At 44.9% G+C, this 16053-nt stretch overlaps 2 protein-coding genes and 1 long non-coding RNA gene across 5 annotated transcripts; 1 reads left to right on the top strand and 2 right to left on the bottom strand.

The window, feature by feature from the left end:
- Positions 1–3727: 3727 nt before the first annotated feature.
- On the bottom strand, positions 3728–9126 carry slc30a1a (solute carrier family 30 member 1a). The gene is made up of 2 exons (XM_061270658.1): positions 8259–9126; positions 3728–7563 (listed from the first exon to the last, which is right to left on the bottom strand). Exons 1-2 carry the CDS (start codon positions 8803–8805, stop codon positions 6692–6694), a joined length of 1419 nt encoding a protein of 472 aa, XP_061126642.1. The 5' UTR covers positions 8806–9126; the 3' UTR covers positions 3728–6691.
- A 143-nt stretch (positions 9127–9269) lies between these two features.
- Positions 9270–11182, top strand: LOC133146702 (uncharacterized). 2 transcript variants are annotated; one of them, XR_009711410.1, is made up of 3 exons: positions 9270–9383; positions 10259–10442; positions 11044–11182. It is a non-coding gene; the product is annotated as an uncharacterized LOC133146702 (long non-coding RNA). The 2 variants fall into 2 exon arrangements; XR_009711409.1 differs by having other exon boundaries at positions 9276–9414.
- On the bottom strand, positions 9598–12653 carry nek2 (NIMA-related kinase 2). Of its 2 annotated transcripts, none has more exons than XM_061270659.1 (9): positions 12510–12653; positions 12055–12272; positions 11658–11898; positions 11495–11577; positions 11298–11424; positions 10994–11222; positions 10770–10824; positions 10606–10661; positions 9598–10386 (listed from the first exon to the last, which is right to left on the bottom strand). In XM_061270659.1, the coding sequence occupies exons 1-9, from the start codon at positions 12651–12653 to the stop codon at positions 10211–10213; spliced, it is 1329 nt and encodes a 442-aa protein (XP_061126643.1). In that variant the 3' UTR covers positions 9598–10210. The 2 variants fall into 2 exon arrangements, with proteins under 2 accessions (XP_061126643.1, XP_061126644.1); XM_061270660.1 differs by having other exon boundaries at positions 10249–10386; positions 10606–10672.
- Positions 12654–16053: the final 3400 nt, after the last annotated feature.

Raw genomic sequence — 16053 nt, forward strand, 5'->3', positions numbered from 1 at the left:
AACGAGAACTTTGATACTTTTCAAAATTCAGGTAGCTTGTATGGAATTAGACGGGGGAGAAAAAGGCGTGTCAACTTTCGACTAGGAAAAGAAACAGTACGAGCTCGGCCAGAAAGGGGAGAGTGAAAAAAGGAATGTGTGAACAGGCACGAACTTCTTATCTGTCTTGTTAAATCATCAAGCCACCTTGCTCATTTGTTATTTCACAATACTTGCTGCCGCTAGGTTTCATAATGACAGGCATGCTTCTTTTGAACGACGGGGTTTATACAGAAGTAAGTTCTGGCTAGTCACGAGCATAGAGGAAAAAACTCCACTAATGTGCTGACGCCACTTTTCACTGGCCAGTTTCCCCTTTTGTGTAGAAAAGCCCCATAAGCACTCTGTACCGAGGCTTCAGTCTGCCATTCCGACACTTACAGTTCAATTGTCACAAAGCTCAACAGCACAAATGGTCAGAATATGCAATGTAAAAATGCATTGACAAGCATCACAATCCCATCCCATTTGGGAGGATGCAGACTATATCACTTTGGAATATGATCATTGCAATGTTTAACTTTTCATCTGTCTTTTCTAAGGATACTGCTAACTAATACTGATAACAGCTCCTGTGTGCCACCACGTGCCCATAAACCCCTCTTTTTATCTTTACTGTATGCAGACGAATTGGTCACAAGGATGGGAAGGTAGCTGCTTTCATCATCCATCATTCTTTCTTGCTATCCTTAAAGTGTTTTATGATTTGTCGGTAATTAAATTTTGCTGGTTGGAACCACTTAGCCCTGTGATCAAAAAGTCTGAGCATTACAAGGGAGAAATTAGTCCACACTTTTTTCATTCAGAACTCTGGCAACCATACGTATTTGAATCTATGCACACTGACCACTGTGACACAACGACTTCCCTATGAGCATATCTTATCTTACGCATAGCTTTTTTTTTTTTTTTTAAACATTTTCTGTGCGAAGTTTCAAAGGTACATTTTCAAACAGAACAATTTGATTTGGGTTAATCAAAAATAATTTTCCTCATTCAAATAAGTTTTTGTTGCACCCCCTAAGGAACCATCTAACAAATTGTCGGGCTACAAAAATAATATTCCACAAACATGGCGGACATGCACACCGTTTCTTTATGGCCACTAAATGACAGGTCATCCCCATCCTCGTTATCATTGTCATGATGGTGGTGGTCAGCAGAGTTAACATTCCAGCCGGTTTATATAGGCTCTCCCACTTGACTGAAAGCTCTTTAGTGGAGGCCACTGAGCTGCCATGTGGCCAGATTAAAAAAAAAAAAGACAACCTCAAGAGTGTGGGAGAGGTCTTGGTTGTCATCTTTTTAAATCCACAATCCCACAAGTCCAAATCAAAGTCTCTTCATTCTAAATGCCTTTTATAAGAATCCACATGAGTACCCTTCAGCCATAACTTCAATGAAGATGGAAATAAAATAACAATAAACTGCACTATTCCTGAAATACAGTTGTTCCTCAAATTGTGCTCTCTATTCTGATAGCTGTCACGTTAGTCATGGTGAGCATCATTTGTTTAAACCAGGGGTCACCAACCTTTCTTAAACCGAGAGCTACGTACTGATTAAGGCAAAGAGCTACCAGTTTGACACACTTCTGAAATAACCAATTTGCTCAATTTGGCTTTCACTGTTTTATTATTGTCATTTCCAGTTCACATGTAAATGTGATTTTAACAAGAATAGCAAAAATACAGTCAAACCTTGGTTTTTGACCACAATCCGTTCCAGACGGCGGTTTGAGAAACGAGTCGGTCGAATTCCAAATCTGTTTTTCCCATTACAAATAATGGACATTTTATTAATTCGTTTCAAGAAAAAAAAAAAAAAAAAAAACGCCTTTTTAAAGCATTTTTTCATTTGCGCATATTTGTCCGATCGCTCAAACGTAGCGCGTCGCCCACCGCGCAACTGCACCGCGCTGGTCGCATTATTGTGACAGAGCCGTCGCTGACATTTAGAAATTATTTCTAAAGTCCTGATGTACTTTCCAAATTTTAAGTGGACCTAAGTGCGCAGGGAGCTTAATTTTGTCGATCGCACAACTGCATCGCACCGCCGAACGCGCAAACGTAGCGCGTCGCCGACCGTGCAACTCCACCGCGCTGGTCGCATTATTGTGAGCATCATTTGTTTAAACCAGGGGTCGCCAACCTTTCTTAAACCGAGAGCTACGTACTGATTAAGGCAGAGGGCTACCAGTTTGACACACTTCTGAAATAACCAATTTGCTCAATTTGGCTTTCACTGTTTTATTAGTCATTTCCAGTTCACATGTAAATGTGATTTTAACAAGAATAGCAAAAATACAGTCAAACCTTGGTTTTTGACCACAATCCGTTCCAGACGGCGGTTTGAGAAACGAGTCGGTCGAATTCCAAATCTATTTTCCCCATTACAAATAATGGACATTTTATTAATTCGTTTCAAGAAAACCCCCCCCGCCTTTTTAAAGCATTTTTTCATTTCCGCATATTTGTCCGATCGCGCAAACGTAGCGCGTCGCCCACCGCGCAACTGCACCGCGCTGGTCGCTTTATTGTGACAGAGCCGTCGCTGACATTTAGAAATTATTTTTAAAGTCCTGATGTACTTTCGAAATTTTAAGTGGACCTAAGTGCCCAGGGAGCTTAATTTTGTCGATCGCACAACTGCAGCGCACCGCCGAACGCCCAAACGTAGCGCGTCGCCGACCGTGCAACTCCACCACGCTGGTCGCATTATTGTGACAGAGCCGTCGCTAAAATTTAGAAAATATTTTCAAAGTTCTGATGTACTTTCCAAAATATAAGTGGACCTCACTGCGCAGGGAGCTTAATTTGGTCCGATCGCGCAACCGCAGCGCGCAGGGCGCTCACTGTCGCATTGCTTTAAGAGCGTCTTTGTGTTTTAGGATGGCTTTACTGCTCCCACTTGCTTTCTTTGGAGGCATGATTAGGGGTTAATACAATCCTCAAAGTAACGAAAATACAATAACAATGGAATCAGTCGGCATCCGGGCGCGCGGTCGGGTTTTCTCGGGTCCTCCTGGCTCATCTCGTAAGGTTCGACCTCCGAATTTTGTTTGACAACCAAAGCAAAAAAATCTCGAATTTTTTGTTCGAATTCCGATTTGTTGAGAACCAGGACGTTCGAAAACCGAGGTTTGACTGTAAAATAAATAGATGCAGCTCACTGACAAGTGCCGCTATTTGAGCTAATTTTAGAACAGTCCTGCGGGCTACTCATGCGGTCCTCACGGGTCTCCTGGTGCCCGCGGGCACCGTGTTGGTGACCCCTGGTTTAAACAAATGAACTTTTAAATAAATCTTCTCATAATCTGCAGATAACAACATAAATGGCCACGATACAAGGAAATGAGTGCCTTGCTCAAGGGCAACTCAACAATACAGTGCTTACTAGTTAGCGTGACAAGCATTACTGTTTACACTGCGTGTGTGCTTTCAAACAGGACAAATTAGGACTGGGGAAACCTTGTATCAGAAATAATTCAACCAACTTTTTTTATATATCAATGAGTTAATTATTCATTTGAATCTTTGTGGAGTTACCAGGCATCCATAGAGTCTCCAAGTTCATGGTTCCATCAGGAGGGGCATTCAGCGTCACTGATGTCATGTCTGTCAGGATTTACTTTACAATCTCTGACCCTTGACTCTGAAGGCGAATCAATTGAATGAAAACACAGACGGCATCCTGACTCGCTTTTTAATGTTGCACACGTACACTATAGCTCACAGGCAAGGGGCAAAGAACACCTGGTGTGAACAGAGAGCACGCACAAAGCGGCGTTCGACATGAAACAGCATCACAGCAGCACGCTGGAATGTTGGGGAAAGCCTTGTGTGCATGTTGCCTTTGCAGTGCCCCCCCACCTCTTATGTAAGACCCCGCCCATCACATGGTCAGCAGGCACAGCGGACATTGACAAACAGCTGCAGTTTCTAGCATGGGCATTATGTGTGAAAATAATACACAGGGAAATAATAGTACATTGACAAAGTTTTGTTTTGACTTTTGTAGCCAAGTTGATTTGGTACCATGCATTGTGTTTGACAGTCGGAACACAAAGAACCGTACATTGTAAGAAATACTGGGTAGCAAAATGAGGAAAAGAAAAACCCTACACACTGTGTAAAAAATAAAAAATAAACGTCCATTGTAAGAAATAAGGGGTTGCAAAATGAGGTTTACGGAGAAACAATGAAAGCAAAAGATACTCTTCCTCGGAGCTGCTGAATAAACATGGCGAATCGTGTCAGCCTTGATGGGTGCTAAAAAATGGCACAGAGTTAGCTTAAGGACAGGACAGACTTGTTTGTGTACCTTGCTCTTTGGATTCTTGAGTCCTCCATCAAAGCAGATCTTTTAAAAAATAAGAAATTTACAAACATCTGCTTTTACATTCTTGCCAATGTTCTGATGGATGTAAATACTAAACCAGAAATAGAATCATGAGTCTGTGGATTTTCTCCACCTTCAAATGTGAAATAATGTCTTATTAATAAAGGAATGGAAATCTTATTTCTCAAAAAAATCTAATTCCAGTGATTGATCAATCAACAGGTAATTGATTATCAAAATAATGCTGGGTTGCTGGCCTAATCAATTACATGCATTTCAACAAAGTCAACAAATTTTTGGGCCCGTCAAAGTTGGATATATACAAAAGAGCAAGAGACAGCAACTGTACCAAACAGCAATATATTTTTGTCTCAAGATGACACAATGGACAGCAACTGTAGATAACATATCAAAAAACATCAGCTGACATTTCATATCTAAAAAACAAAACAAACGTAATTCATATTTTCACATTACTGTACTTACAACAGTGTAAAAGTGACTGCAAATTGTAAAAATGAAAACGTCAAAATACTTCCCAGCACATTTGTTGACATTGCATATACATAGAATCAGGAGTGGAATTCTCAATTGCACCTTGTTAAGTGACAAACTGTAGAGTGATTTCTTTCTTTTTTTTCTTTTCATTCCCTCGACAATTTAAAGGCCACGAGAAGGACTTGGGTGCTCAGCTGTCCAAAGCAGCGGACAAACAAACTGCATGTATGCTTGGGAGAAGAGTTGTGTCACGATGCAACATTGGAGCTCTTGATTTTGGACAGAACACAACCAAACAACTGGCCGCCACGGGGATCCGACTGGCGACATTGCGGGGCTCGTCTTCGAGCAACGAGATGCATTAAATCCTGAATGACTGCAGCCGTGTCGTTGCGGTTTACATCAGATACACTCAAAGCTTTTGCCAGTGAGTGCAAGGCAGGCTGAGGAGATGTTCATCCAGCTTATCAAAAAAAAAAGGCCAAAAATTCTAACTCACGGCATAGATGGTGGGCCAAAGAGAGCAGAAGCCTACACTGCAGGGGTGTCAAACCCCAGTCCTCGGGGGCCGCAGTCCTACATGGTTTCCAAGTTTCCTTCGTTAAACACACCTGATTCAATTAATCAGGATCATTAACAGGCTCCTGCAGAATGTGAGGATGGACTGATCATTTGAATCAGGTGTGTTTGGTGAGGGGAACATGCTGGAATGCTGTCTCCAAGGACTGGAATTTGACACCCCTGATCTACAGAGAGAAATAGATTATTTCTAATAACTTAAATACTTCATTAAGCAATACAATACTCCATTTTTAGGAGTTAGGGGATTCAGAGAATACACGCATAAAGATTCACAGGCTGAAATGAGCGTGACATTTTGAGGTTCTGAAGAGAAATTTTGGCACAGCAACATCATGGGATGGATGAGGTTCCAAAGACAGTGAACCCTGACATGTCACCAGTGACTATAAGAATCAGTGTATCAATCAGTCTTTTCATTTTAATTTACAAGTGAAAAAGTAACTCATTATTTTGGGGTCTTTAAATCTGACCAAAAAAAAAAAAAGACTAGACTTTTCATACTTACATTTTTGGCTTAGAAATTGAAAAACGGGCCATAGTGCGTGGTTTGGTTTTAATATTTGATTGGTTGTGTTTAAGTAACTGGGGAATTCGGTAACAAGCATTGCAAATAACATTAGCCACAGAAGATGTCCTTTTGCTAGTCAGAACCAGTTTGTGAATTTTGGACAAATACAAGCATCAGTTTTATTTTCACCAAATCACCTCACATCAAAATAAATCAAAATATAGCATGCTTATTTGGTTGTGATCAAATTCATTGTGTACGTATATGTGATACTACGATGGTGACAGTTAAAAGGTTTTCAGTCATTACGGCCCTTTGAGGGACACCGTAAGTACGACATCATTCCGAAACCAGTGTGCTGTGAGAGGTGTGCCAAGAGAGAGATATACATTTTGTCTCAACAAATTTTCCTGACTAATTGTGGCAAATAACAAGAAAACGTATCTTTATGGATACTTGTTACCAAACATTCTGCTAAACTATTATTAAAATCAAACTCAATCATTTGGCCCATTTTTCAATTTCTACTATGGAAAATCAGGCAACCCTTTGGTTTTGATTTAAAAACAAAGGAAGTAATCAGATACTTTTTGGAAACTCATACCCAGATTGAGGGGGCTTGTGACAAAAAGACTTAGGTTGAAAAATTGCATGCTCGCTGGTAGAGCTGGAGCCAATTTTCCCATATTGAACAACAGCAGTTGATCCAGCTTCCAGTTTCTCTCACAGAGACGACTCCACCTCCGACGTGATGATGACCTCCGGCTGCACCAGTGGCAGGGCGGCCGGCTCCGGGCTCTCGCCAATGACCCTGAGGTCACCAGCTGTCTTCTTGTCGATGACGGGGTTCTGCTTGTCGCTGGCACCGCAGCACAGCTTGGGGGCGCACTGAGTCCGGCAGGAGAGCTCGCACAAGGAATCCTGGGACTCAGAACTGAATGTGACAAACTCGGGCTGGATGGTGGTGGCATGGATGCCCTCGTTGTGGAAAAAGTCCTTGATGCGCTTGGCCACGTCCATGTAGGATGTGGGATCATGGCACTTGATGTGCGCCGTGGCAATGATGCGGCTGCCCGCCAGTTGCCACACGTGCAGCTCATGGATGGCCAGGACTCCGTCGAGGTTGAGCAGGCGCTCGTTGAGGCGGTGGATGTTGATCTGCTTCGGGACCGTCTGCAGCAGGATGAGGGCTGATTCCTTGAGCAGCGGGTAGGTGGTGTACAGCAGGATGCACACCATGATGAGGCAGAGTGTGGGGTCCAGGTAGAGCACCCAGCAGGGGCCCGCCATCTTGGTGCTGGGTGTGCCGGGGCCCCCTATGAGATCCACCAGCGTGTGGTTGCCATGGTAGTGGTCGGTGGCGTGGCTCTTGATACATGGGTTGACGCAGAGCTCGTCTTTGTTGCAGGGCTGCCACACGAAGATGAAAATGAGAGCGTTGATCACGACGATGACGGAGCCCAGGGCGTCGCCAAGCACGTGGAGGAAGACGCCGCGCATGTTGAGCTGTGAGGATGCATTGTGGTCGTGATCTATGTCCTCGTACTGAGCGCCGCCGTTGATCTGCATCTCTGCGCTTTCTTTAGGGCTCATGTCTGCAGAAAGAGAAAGTAAAATGTATTTGTTTCAGAAGAAATTTTGGCTCAATTGCCTGAACAAGTGACAACAATTTTGATACAATTAACAGAGTTCAAATCCCAGTCTTGACTGTTTAAAGTTGACTTTAAATATACTACTCATTTCACAATGACTAAAATTCAATCATTGATTAGGGTGTGTGCACAAGGTAAGAAACTATTTCCCTCAATCCCTGACACAGTGGCGGCTCGTTCATCAGTGGCTAATGGTGTGCTTTTGGTCGTTGACTCCACCATTACACTGATGTACGTTCCAGTTAGTGCTACCAGGGGCATGGAGGAGGGGTTTGAGCAGTCTCCGTTTATTGAAAATGTCAAGGCCAGGCAGTGTGCATGTGGGCGAGAAACCTGGTCCTTGGGAATGGCTTTAACCATTCAGTGTCTAAACAAGTGAGAGAGACACATGCCTAGAAACCAAAATTATCATGTGACCGCTTGCTTCTGTATAGGCTACTAGAAAATGGATTGTACTGTTATGCAATATGGACTGCTGACTATGGAGATAGTGTGGAGAAGGCTGCCTTGGGAAAGGGTGGGGGTCAACTTTATGGCTCGTGGGCCAATTGATTCGTCTCACTGTAATCTAAGTGCCATTAGTGCTGTAGTAACAAACAATAAATCAAACAAAACAAAAAGTCTGCACCCACGCTTACCGGTTTGACAGGCGTCCGTGGAGCTGCTGTGGTTCCCCACCAAAATGTTGGTTTCCCCTGGAGTCCCGTTGCCGGCCCGGTGAGACTTTGCGCCTTTGCTCTTCTTTCCCCCGTGCGAGTGTCCGTGTCCTCCGCTGGCGTGGCCGTGGAACAAGCAGAGCCCAAACAGGTTGACCACCAGTCCCGCGAATCCCACGCCGGCGAGCACCTGCGGCTGCTCGATCTCGCGGGCCTCGGTGAAGCGCTCGATCGCCTCTAGCACGATGGTGCAGCACAGCGCCGTGAGGAAAACGGCATTGACCAGCGCCCCCATTACCTCGGCCCGGATCCAGCCGAACGTGTTCTTCTCGGTCGCTTGGGTCTTCTCGGCGAAGCGCACCGCGACGAGAGCTACGATCAGAGCGATGACGTCCGACAGCATGTGAAAGGAGTCGGACAGCATCGAGAGGGATGCGGTGATCCGGCTCACCACCACCTCCACGATGAAAAAGGCGAACGTCAGCAAGAGCATGCATAGCAGCCGGACTCGATTAGGCTCACAAGCCATTTTCCAGTCGATGTTATAGAAGGGGAGGGGGGGGGGGGGGGCTAGCTCACTCCGGCAAGCTAGCTAGTATGAACTCCGTGCTGACAACTCGAGCTAACTGGCTCCCAGAGAGACAATACGAGCACCCCACACTACACTCACACTTACAGTTACCCCGTAACGTCAGCAGCACTTCAACTGGAAGAAGATTCATCGGAATTATAGTGACTTGGCAAACACCATAATGTCGACGCTCGCCCGAGCTCCAGTTTGCAGACGAACTGAAACTTTGCACCCGAGCCGGTAAACTTTCCACACGGAACACCAGAAGAACCGGCGAAAGAGCACGCCCTGTGCGAGTTCCTATTGAACGAGAGGACAAAAGGTCCAAGCCGATTGGTTAGATGTCGTTACACTTTAAAGTGGGCAGGACAGAGTAACCGGGCAACGGTGGTTGCTACGCAAGCCGCACGAGTGTTGTTTCGCGATGATTGACATGTGCATTGTCGTATTAGGCTTGAGAAGACCAATAAAAAAACACTATATAAAATAACGATGACTACAGGAAGTTGCTCTATAAACATTGCTTACTGGAATATGTACGTATGCTACACTTTTGACGTGGATAACGTGAGTTCTTGATGATGACAGACACGAATATGTTCGTCGTTCCCAAGCTTCAAGTAACAATTGCTTGTGCAGGCGTGTCTTCCCCCCTAAATGTTTACTTTTAATTTACACTCCACAGATTCTCAACGGAGAAATTAAGGGATAGGTTTATGTTACGTGCCGGATAACGATCGTGGGCACTACTGGTGCAAAACATTTTATTTTTCCGAAATCCCAATAACTCAAATGTGACATATCAGTACAATCAACTGTGATGTTGAAATTCAATTTGTTTTGACAATAGTTCTAATTACTAATTTTCCATTACTTAAAGACCATGTAAAAGTAAATATACACGGTATAACGATTGTGGTAATCAGAAGTAGACAATATGTGGCATAGTCAGACATTGATTTCAATGGACTATTGTGGTAAACGAGTGACCTCTTGTGGTAGATTGAGTACTTGAAAAGAGTATTTGGTTTGGTTAAACAGTACATTTTTGTTCATCTGTACTACCTGGTTGTTGTATTTAGCCATAGCTGTCTAAATTTCCAGAATGAACCAAATTTCCTGCATATTCCCCTTTGGTCAAAGACAATCATATTTATGCCAATTATAACCTAAATGTATTCAAACCTTTAATTTGGCCTTTGTTGTAGTATTTTGAACCTATAATAATGACAACCTTCAATACAAAATCTTGTCGATAAAACAAGCACGGCACTTTATAAATAGCACATACACACAAGCTTAATTCAAGTTAAGTAGACCCAACACTTAAAATATTTACAATTATACGGGCACACGCCGACTGTCAGATGCGCATGCGGAGGATCTGATAGGCTTTTTCGAATTTCGTCAGGGTTTGACCATGCTGACTGACCATGTCGTATCGCGGCGCCATTGCCACAGAGTGATCCAGCTGACGGTTTTCCTTGTTGTCGCCTACAAAATGAAACTTCTTGCCAGGGGAATACTGCTCCCAGACACCTATGGGAGCAAAAAGAGTATTTTTAAAGCATTCCTGTGTCCAGAGACAAGATAAGGTAAGTCCTGTGACATGCTTTTGAAATTTTGACAAAAATCTTTATTGACACAATTATCAATTTATCTTTACCACTTAACCAATTAAAAACAAAAAAAAGTAAACAGACAATATTTCCAAGCTGAGCTTGTGTGTCTCCAGAGGTCTTCATCGGGTTTGCGTACCTATGCTCTGCTCCCTCTGATGCGCCGCAGGGAAATTCTTCAAAAAATACTCCGCTCTGTAAAAAAACTCAAAAATCAGAACAGTGAAAGAGATGTACTCAGCCATGCTGCCAGGTCATATGTCATTAATGCTACTTTTTTTCCTTCTTCTTTTCAAAAAGTACCTTAATAGTTTCTCGTCTGCGAGGCTTTCACGAAAACACATCTCTTGTTCCCGTCCTAAAAAACAAATGCAAATTAGAAACCGTACATTACATATGCTTGCAATTGCTGTGTTGCCATGTTACAACACTTGAAATATATGATCCAGCACAAAACGTGATGGCGACCCGTAAGTAAAGCTCAGGTAAATTCTAAATATGAGGGAAAAAAAAAAAAAAAAGCTCACGCTCCAGCATCTCTTCACGTTCTTTAAGTGCCTTTTCTCGCTCTTTCAAGGCCTGCTCTCGGAGCCTGAGCTCTGCGACAGAAGGTGTTACATCTGTGGGCTTTTTGGAAGCAACGCCGGAGCCCGCCGACTGCCTCCGAAGTTGCCGCGTTTTCCTCCGCTCTTCGCCGACTGCTTCGGCCAGAAGGCTGCTCTGGAGGATGGATTCCACAGATGGCCTCAGATAGTCCTGGTGAAAAAAGAAAAACAGACAGCACCATTAATGACACACCGGAGGGCGGGGAATATTCATATTATTTCTAACCTTCAAGTTGAGCATTGTCTTGAGTAGGGTATTTATTTCTTCCGAGTATCGACACGGAATTCTGTTGAACTTGCCCTCTCGAATCCTGACGGCCAACTCTTTTTGGTTGTAGGCAGTAAAAGGGGGCCTGTAAAGAAAGATTTGTGCTCCTCAGTAAACAAAGCTATCCGTGCGGCAATGCGCTCGAGCAAACTTACCTAAGGGCACACAGCTCATACAGCAAACAACCCAGTGACCAGATATCCGACTTTTCATTGTAACACATCTGGTTCATTTGCTCCTGAAAAACAAACGTTGCATCAATCTGTTCAAAATCTTTAGGGATCGGAACTACAGCATTTGCAATTTATGAAAACTCACAGGAGACATGTAGTAAGGCGTTCCAACAAACGTCTGGGCAAAGCTGGCTTCGTGGTTGAGGATCCGGGCCAGGCCAAAGTCACCCAGCTTCACGTTCTGTTTGACGTCCAGGAAGATGTTAGCTGGTTTCAAGTCTCGGTGAAGGACGGTGGGCCTGTCGTCATCCCGCTTGTGACACTCCTTTAGCGCTAACATGAGCTGTGCTGCGACACGCAGGATGAACTTTTCTTCTAAATAATGTCTGAGGAAACGGAAAGAGAGTCAAACCTTAAACGTTGCGGTTGCCATGCAGAAATGTTTTTTTTTTAAAGTACTATTAAGATATCAGAGGTCTTTTGTATTACTGTTTTTGTCTATCAGCATTCGTAAAAACGTGTTGTGAGGGTTAAAGAGTCACCTTTCCCTGATGCATCGGGCAATGAGGCTTGCCAGGTCTCCACCCTCGCAGTACTCCATGATGATGCACAGCGTGGTGTTGGTGCGGTCAACAATGCGGTCGTAGTATCTCACTATATTGGGATGCTTCAGCCCTCTTAGGAGGTTCACCTCTGACACCAGCATCTGCTTCTCGCTCTCAGACATTGTGCCATAATTCACCTCCTTCCAGACCAGAACCTTGGGTTCAACAACAGTAAGAGAAAAATAGCAATACAGGGGACTTAAAAATGAGAAACGCCAAGAACCAGGCTGAATTAAAAATCTAATTATTCATTAATTTTCAAATTTGAAAGAGAAAGTTAAACATTTGGAGACGGCTCATACAAACTACCTATTGTAATTATGGGCATTTCAAGGTTACGAATACAATACAATATTTTAATAGTTTAAAAAAAAATGCCAATGGTTCCTCACCTTTCCGTCAGATTTCCGTTTTATTTTCTGACATCGTCCATAAGAACCGGACCCAATGGTGTGTAGCACCTCGTAGTCATACATGCTGGACGGCATCTTGTTTGTGTTGAAGTGATGTTTAATGTGCAGCAAGTTTGTGCGCATGCTGTTGCAGTTAAGAAAACGGAAACCGCTCTGATGTTTTGAATAGCGTAATAGCGTATCTCGATTGTGATTGGTCTACGTATTGAAGACGAGAAGCCCTAATTGGTTAGAGACCGGATGGGCGTGGCAACGTTGCCAAGGATACTGTTGTGAGCAAGACCCGCGAGAATAGAGCGGTAAGCGCACTAGATCTCCACTAGAGGACGCCAAATATTTGCATAGACCAAGACAGCATTTAAACGTAGGGCAATGGGAGTACAGTAAAGAAATGTAAATACGAGGCAACTATCTCCATTTAACATGTCTTGTTTGCACACGACATTTTTTGCACAACGAATTATGAAATTTTAAGCACACATGAATTTTTGTGTGATTTTTGTGATGATAAAAAAAAAAAAAACATTTTAATATCACGCGATCGACTAATAGTGGCTTGGCGATCGACCGGTCGATCGCGATCAACGTATTGGGCACCCCTGGTCTAGAGGGAGTTGATACCCCCCTTCTTCAGTTACGTTTTGTGGACAATAACCATTAAGAATTGCTGAGTTTTAAAAATAAAACATCTACTTGTGTGACTATATGTGATCATAATCATCATCATCGGCGGTCACTCGTAGTCGAGTATGACGGTCCTCCTTCTTGGTCTTTGTGGGTCTTCAGGTGGTTGAAGAGGCCGATCCTGGACCCGATAACTCTGGTGCAGTGTGGACAGGGGAATGTAATGGTGGTGGGTTTGGGTTGGGCCTGCTTGGTGGGGACTCTCTCCTTTCTGCGTCTGCGTTTGTCTTGAGCGGCATGGTGGAGGTCAACGTTATATTGCGCGGTGCCGTCACGGACAAGGATTCTCCACGTCGTCCTGTCTGCGGCCTTGTCTTCCCAAGTTTTAAGGTTTATGTGACACTTCTTCAGGTTTGCTTTTATGTTGTCCTTGAACCTCTTCTTCTGACCTCCCGGGGCCCGCTTCCCTTCAGCGAGCTGGGAATAAAGAACTTGTTTTGGGAGGCGAGAGTCAGGCATGCGGATTACATGGCCAATCCATCTCAGTTGGTTTTGGGCAATGGTGGCAGTGATGGTAGGCAAGCCAGCCTCCTCCAGGACGCTGGTGTTGGTGCGTCGGTCCTTCCAGCTGATCCTGAGGATTTTCCGGAGGCATCTCTGATGGTAGGTCTCCAGTGCCCTTAAGTGCCTGCTGTATGTGGTCCAGGCTTCTGACCCATACAGAAGGGTGGGGAGGACCACAGCTTTGTAGACCAGGATTTTGGTCTTTGCTTGGAGGTCACGATTCTCGAAGACTCGCTTCCGTAGCCTTGAGAAAGCCCCACTGGCACAGCTGAGGCGATGGTCAATTTCATCATCAATGGTGGCTTTCGATGACAGGAGGCTGCCAAGATAGGGGAAGTGGTCAACATTTTCCAGTCGGATGTTATCAATAGAGATGTTTGGGGGGCAGACAAGCAAACTGCAGTTTGGTAGTGGTTGGTGGAGGATTTGGGTCTTTTTTATATTAATGGCCAGACCAAGCTGTTTGTATGCCTTCGTGAAGGCAGACAGAATACTCTGTAGGTCTACTTCTGACAGGGCCACAAGGGCATTGTCGTCCGCATACTGCAGCTCCATGATGGATATGGTGGTGGTTTGACCTTTAGCCCTGAGTCGGTTGATGTTGAGGAGTTGGCCGTCAGTTCTGTACATGATTTTGACTCCGTGGGGCAGATGCTTGCATGTATGGCGGAGGATAGCAGCAATAAAGATGGAAAATAGTGTTGGAGCGATGACGCATCCCTGTTTGACACCTGTGTCAACCCTGAAGGGTTCCGTCTCGTCTCCACTGCCGCTGAGCACTGTGGCTGACATGTTATCATGCAGTAGTCTCAGTACTCGGATGTATTTGTCTGGGCAGCCAATCTTGGATAGAACCAGCCAAAGGGCCTGACGGTTAACTAAATCGAAGGCTTTGGTGAGGTCTATGAAGGCCATGTATAGTGGTTGATTTTGTTCCCGGCATTTTTCTTGCAGTTGTCGAGCAATGAAAACCATGTCTGTGGTGCCTCTGCTTGGGCGAAATCCACTCTGAGACTCAGGAAGGATGATTTCTGACAGGGGGGTGAGTCTGTTGGCCAGAACCCGAGCGAGGGCTTTCCCTATGGTGGAGAGGAGAGAAATGCCACGGTAATTCCCGCAGTCTGCCTTGTCTCCTTTCTTGAATACGGGGACGATTAAGGCATCTCTGAGCTGCGCAGGGATTTCCTCTTCTTCCCAGATCTTAAGAAGCAGGGCATGGATGTGCCTGAGAAGGTCGGGTCCGCCTTTCTTCAAGACCTCTGCTGGAATTCCATCGGGCCCAGCAGCCTTGTTGTTCCTCATCTTCCCAATGGCATCCTGCAGCTCGCTCAGGCTGGGTGGCTCTCCCATGCTTTCAGCTGTGGGCTGTTGTGGTAGTTGATCAAGAGCCTCCATCTCAGGTGTAGTGTCCCTGTTTAAGAGGTCCTCGTAGTGTTCTTTCCACCTGTTTGCAATTGCCTCCTTGTCCTTCAGCAGCAGGCCATCCTTTGAGCGAAGGGGGGTTAGGCAGCGGTGGCCGGGACCATACACCGCTCTTGTGGCATCAAAGAAGCCTCTCGTGTCTCCAGAGTCAGCAAGCTGCTCGATCTCCAGAGCCTTCTTTGTCCACCATTGGTTCTTCAGTTTCCTAACCTGTGTTTGGACGGCTGCCTTCGCTTTGGCATGGGCTACTCTTTTCACCTTGCAGTGGATGTCATTTTGCCAGGTGATGAAAGCTTGCCGCTTGTTGTTAATTAGCTGCTGGATCTCAGTGTCATTCTCATCAAACCAGTCTTGATGCGTCCGCTTTTTGTGCCCGAGGATTTTTTTGCAGGTGTTCATTATGGTAGTCGAAAGTGTGCTCCAGTGTGTTTCAGTATCCTCTGGGTAGTGGTTGGGCAGCGCTGCACTAAGAGCCTCCTGCAGCTGTTGTTGGTAGGCGGTGTCATTCAACAGCTCGATGTTTATTCTTGGCCGACATTGTCTTTTCTGGATCAGTTTTTTCCGCATTAGGCGGATGGACATGATGGAGCGAATGAGGCGATGGTCGGTCCAGCAGTCGTCTGCACTGGTCATTGCTCTGGTGTTTAGGACATCGTGGCGGTCTTTAGAGCGGACAATGACATAGTCGATGAGATGCCACAGTTTGGAGCGAGGATGCATCCAAGATGTTTTGAACTTGGTTTTTTGACGGAAAAGTGTGTTGGTGATGACCAGGTTGTGTTCTGAGCACTTGGTTAGTAGTAATGTGCCATTAGAGTTTGTGTTTCCAACCCCTTCTCGTCCCAGCGTACCCCTCCATAGGTGGTGGTTTCGTCCCACTCTGGCGTTGAAGTCTCCAAGCAGGATTAGCTTA

Source organism: Syngnathus typhle, linkage group LG22, assembly GCF_033458585.1.
Source record: "Syngnathus typhle isolate RoL2023-S1 ecotype Sweden linkage group LG22, RoL_Styp_1.0, whole genome shotgun sequence".
In the NCBI taxonomy this organism is placed as follows: Eukaryota; Metazoa; Chordata; class Actinopteri; order Syngnathiformes; family Syngnathidae; genus Syngnathus; species Syngnathus typhle.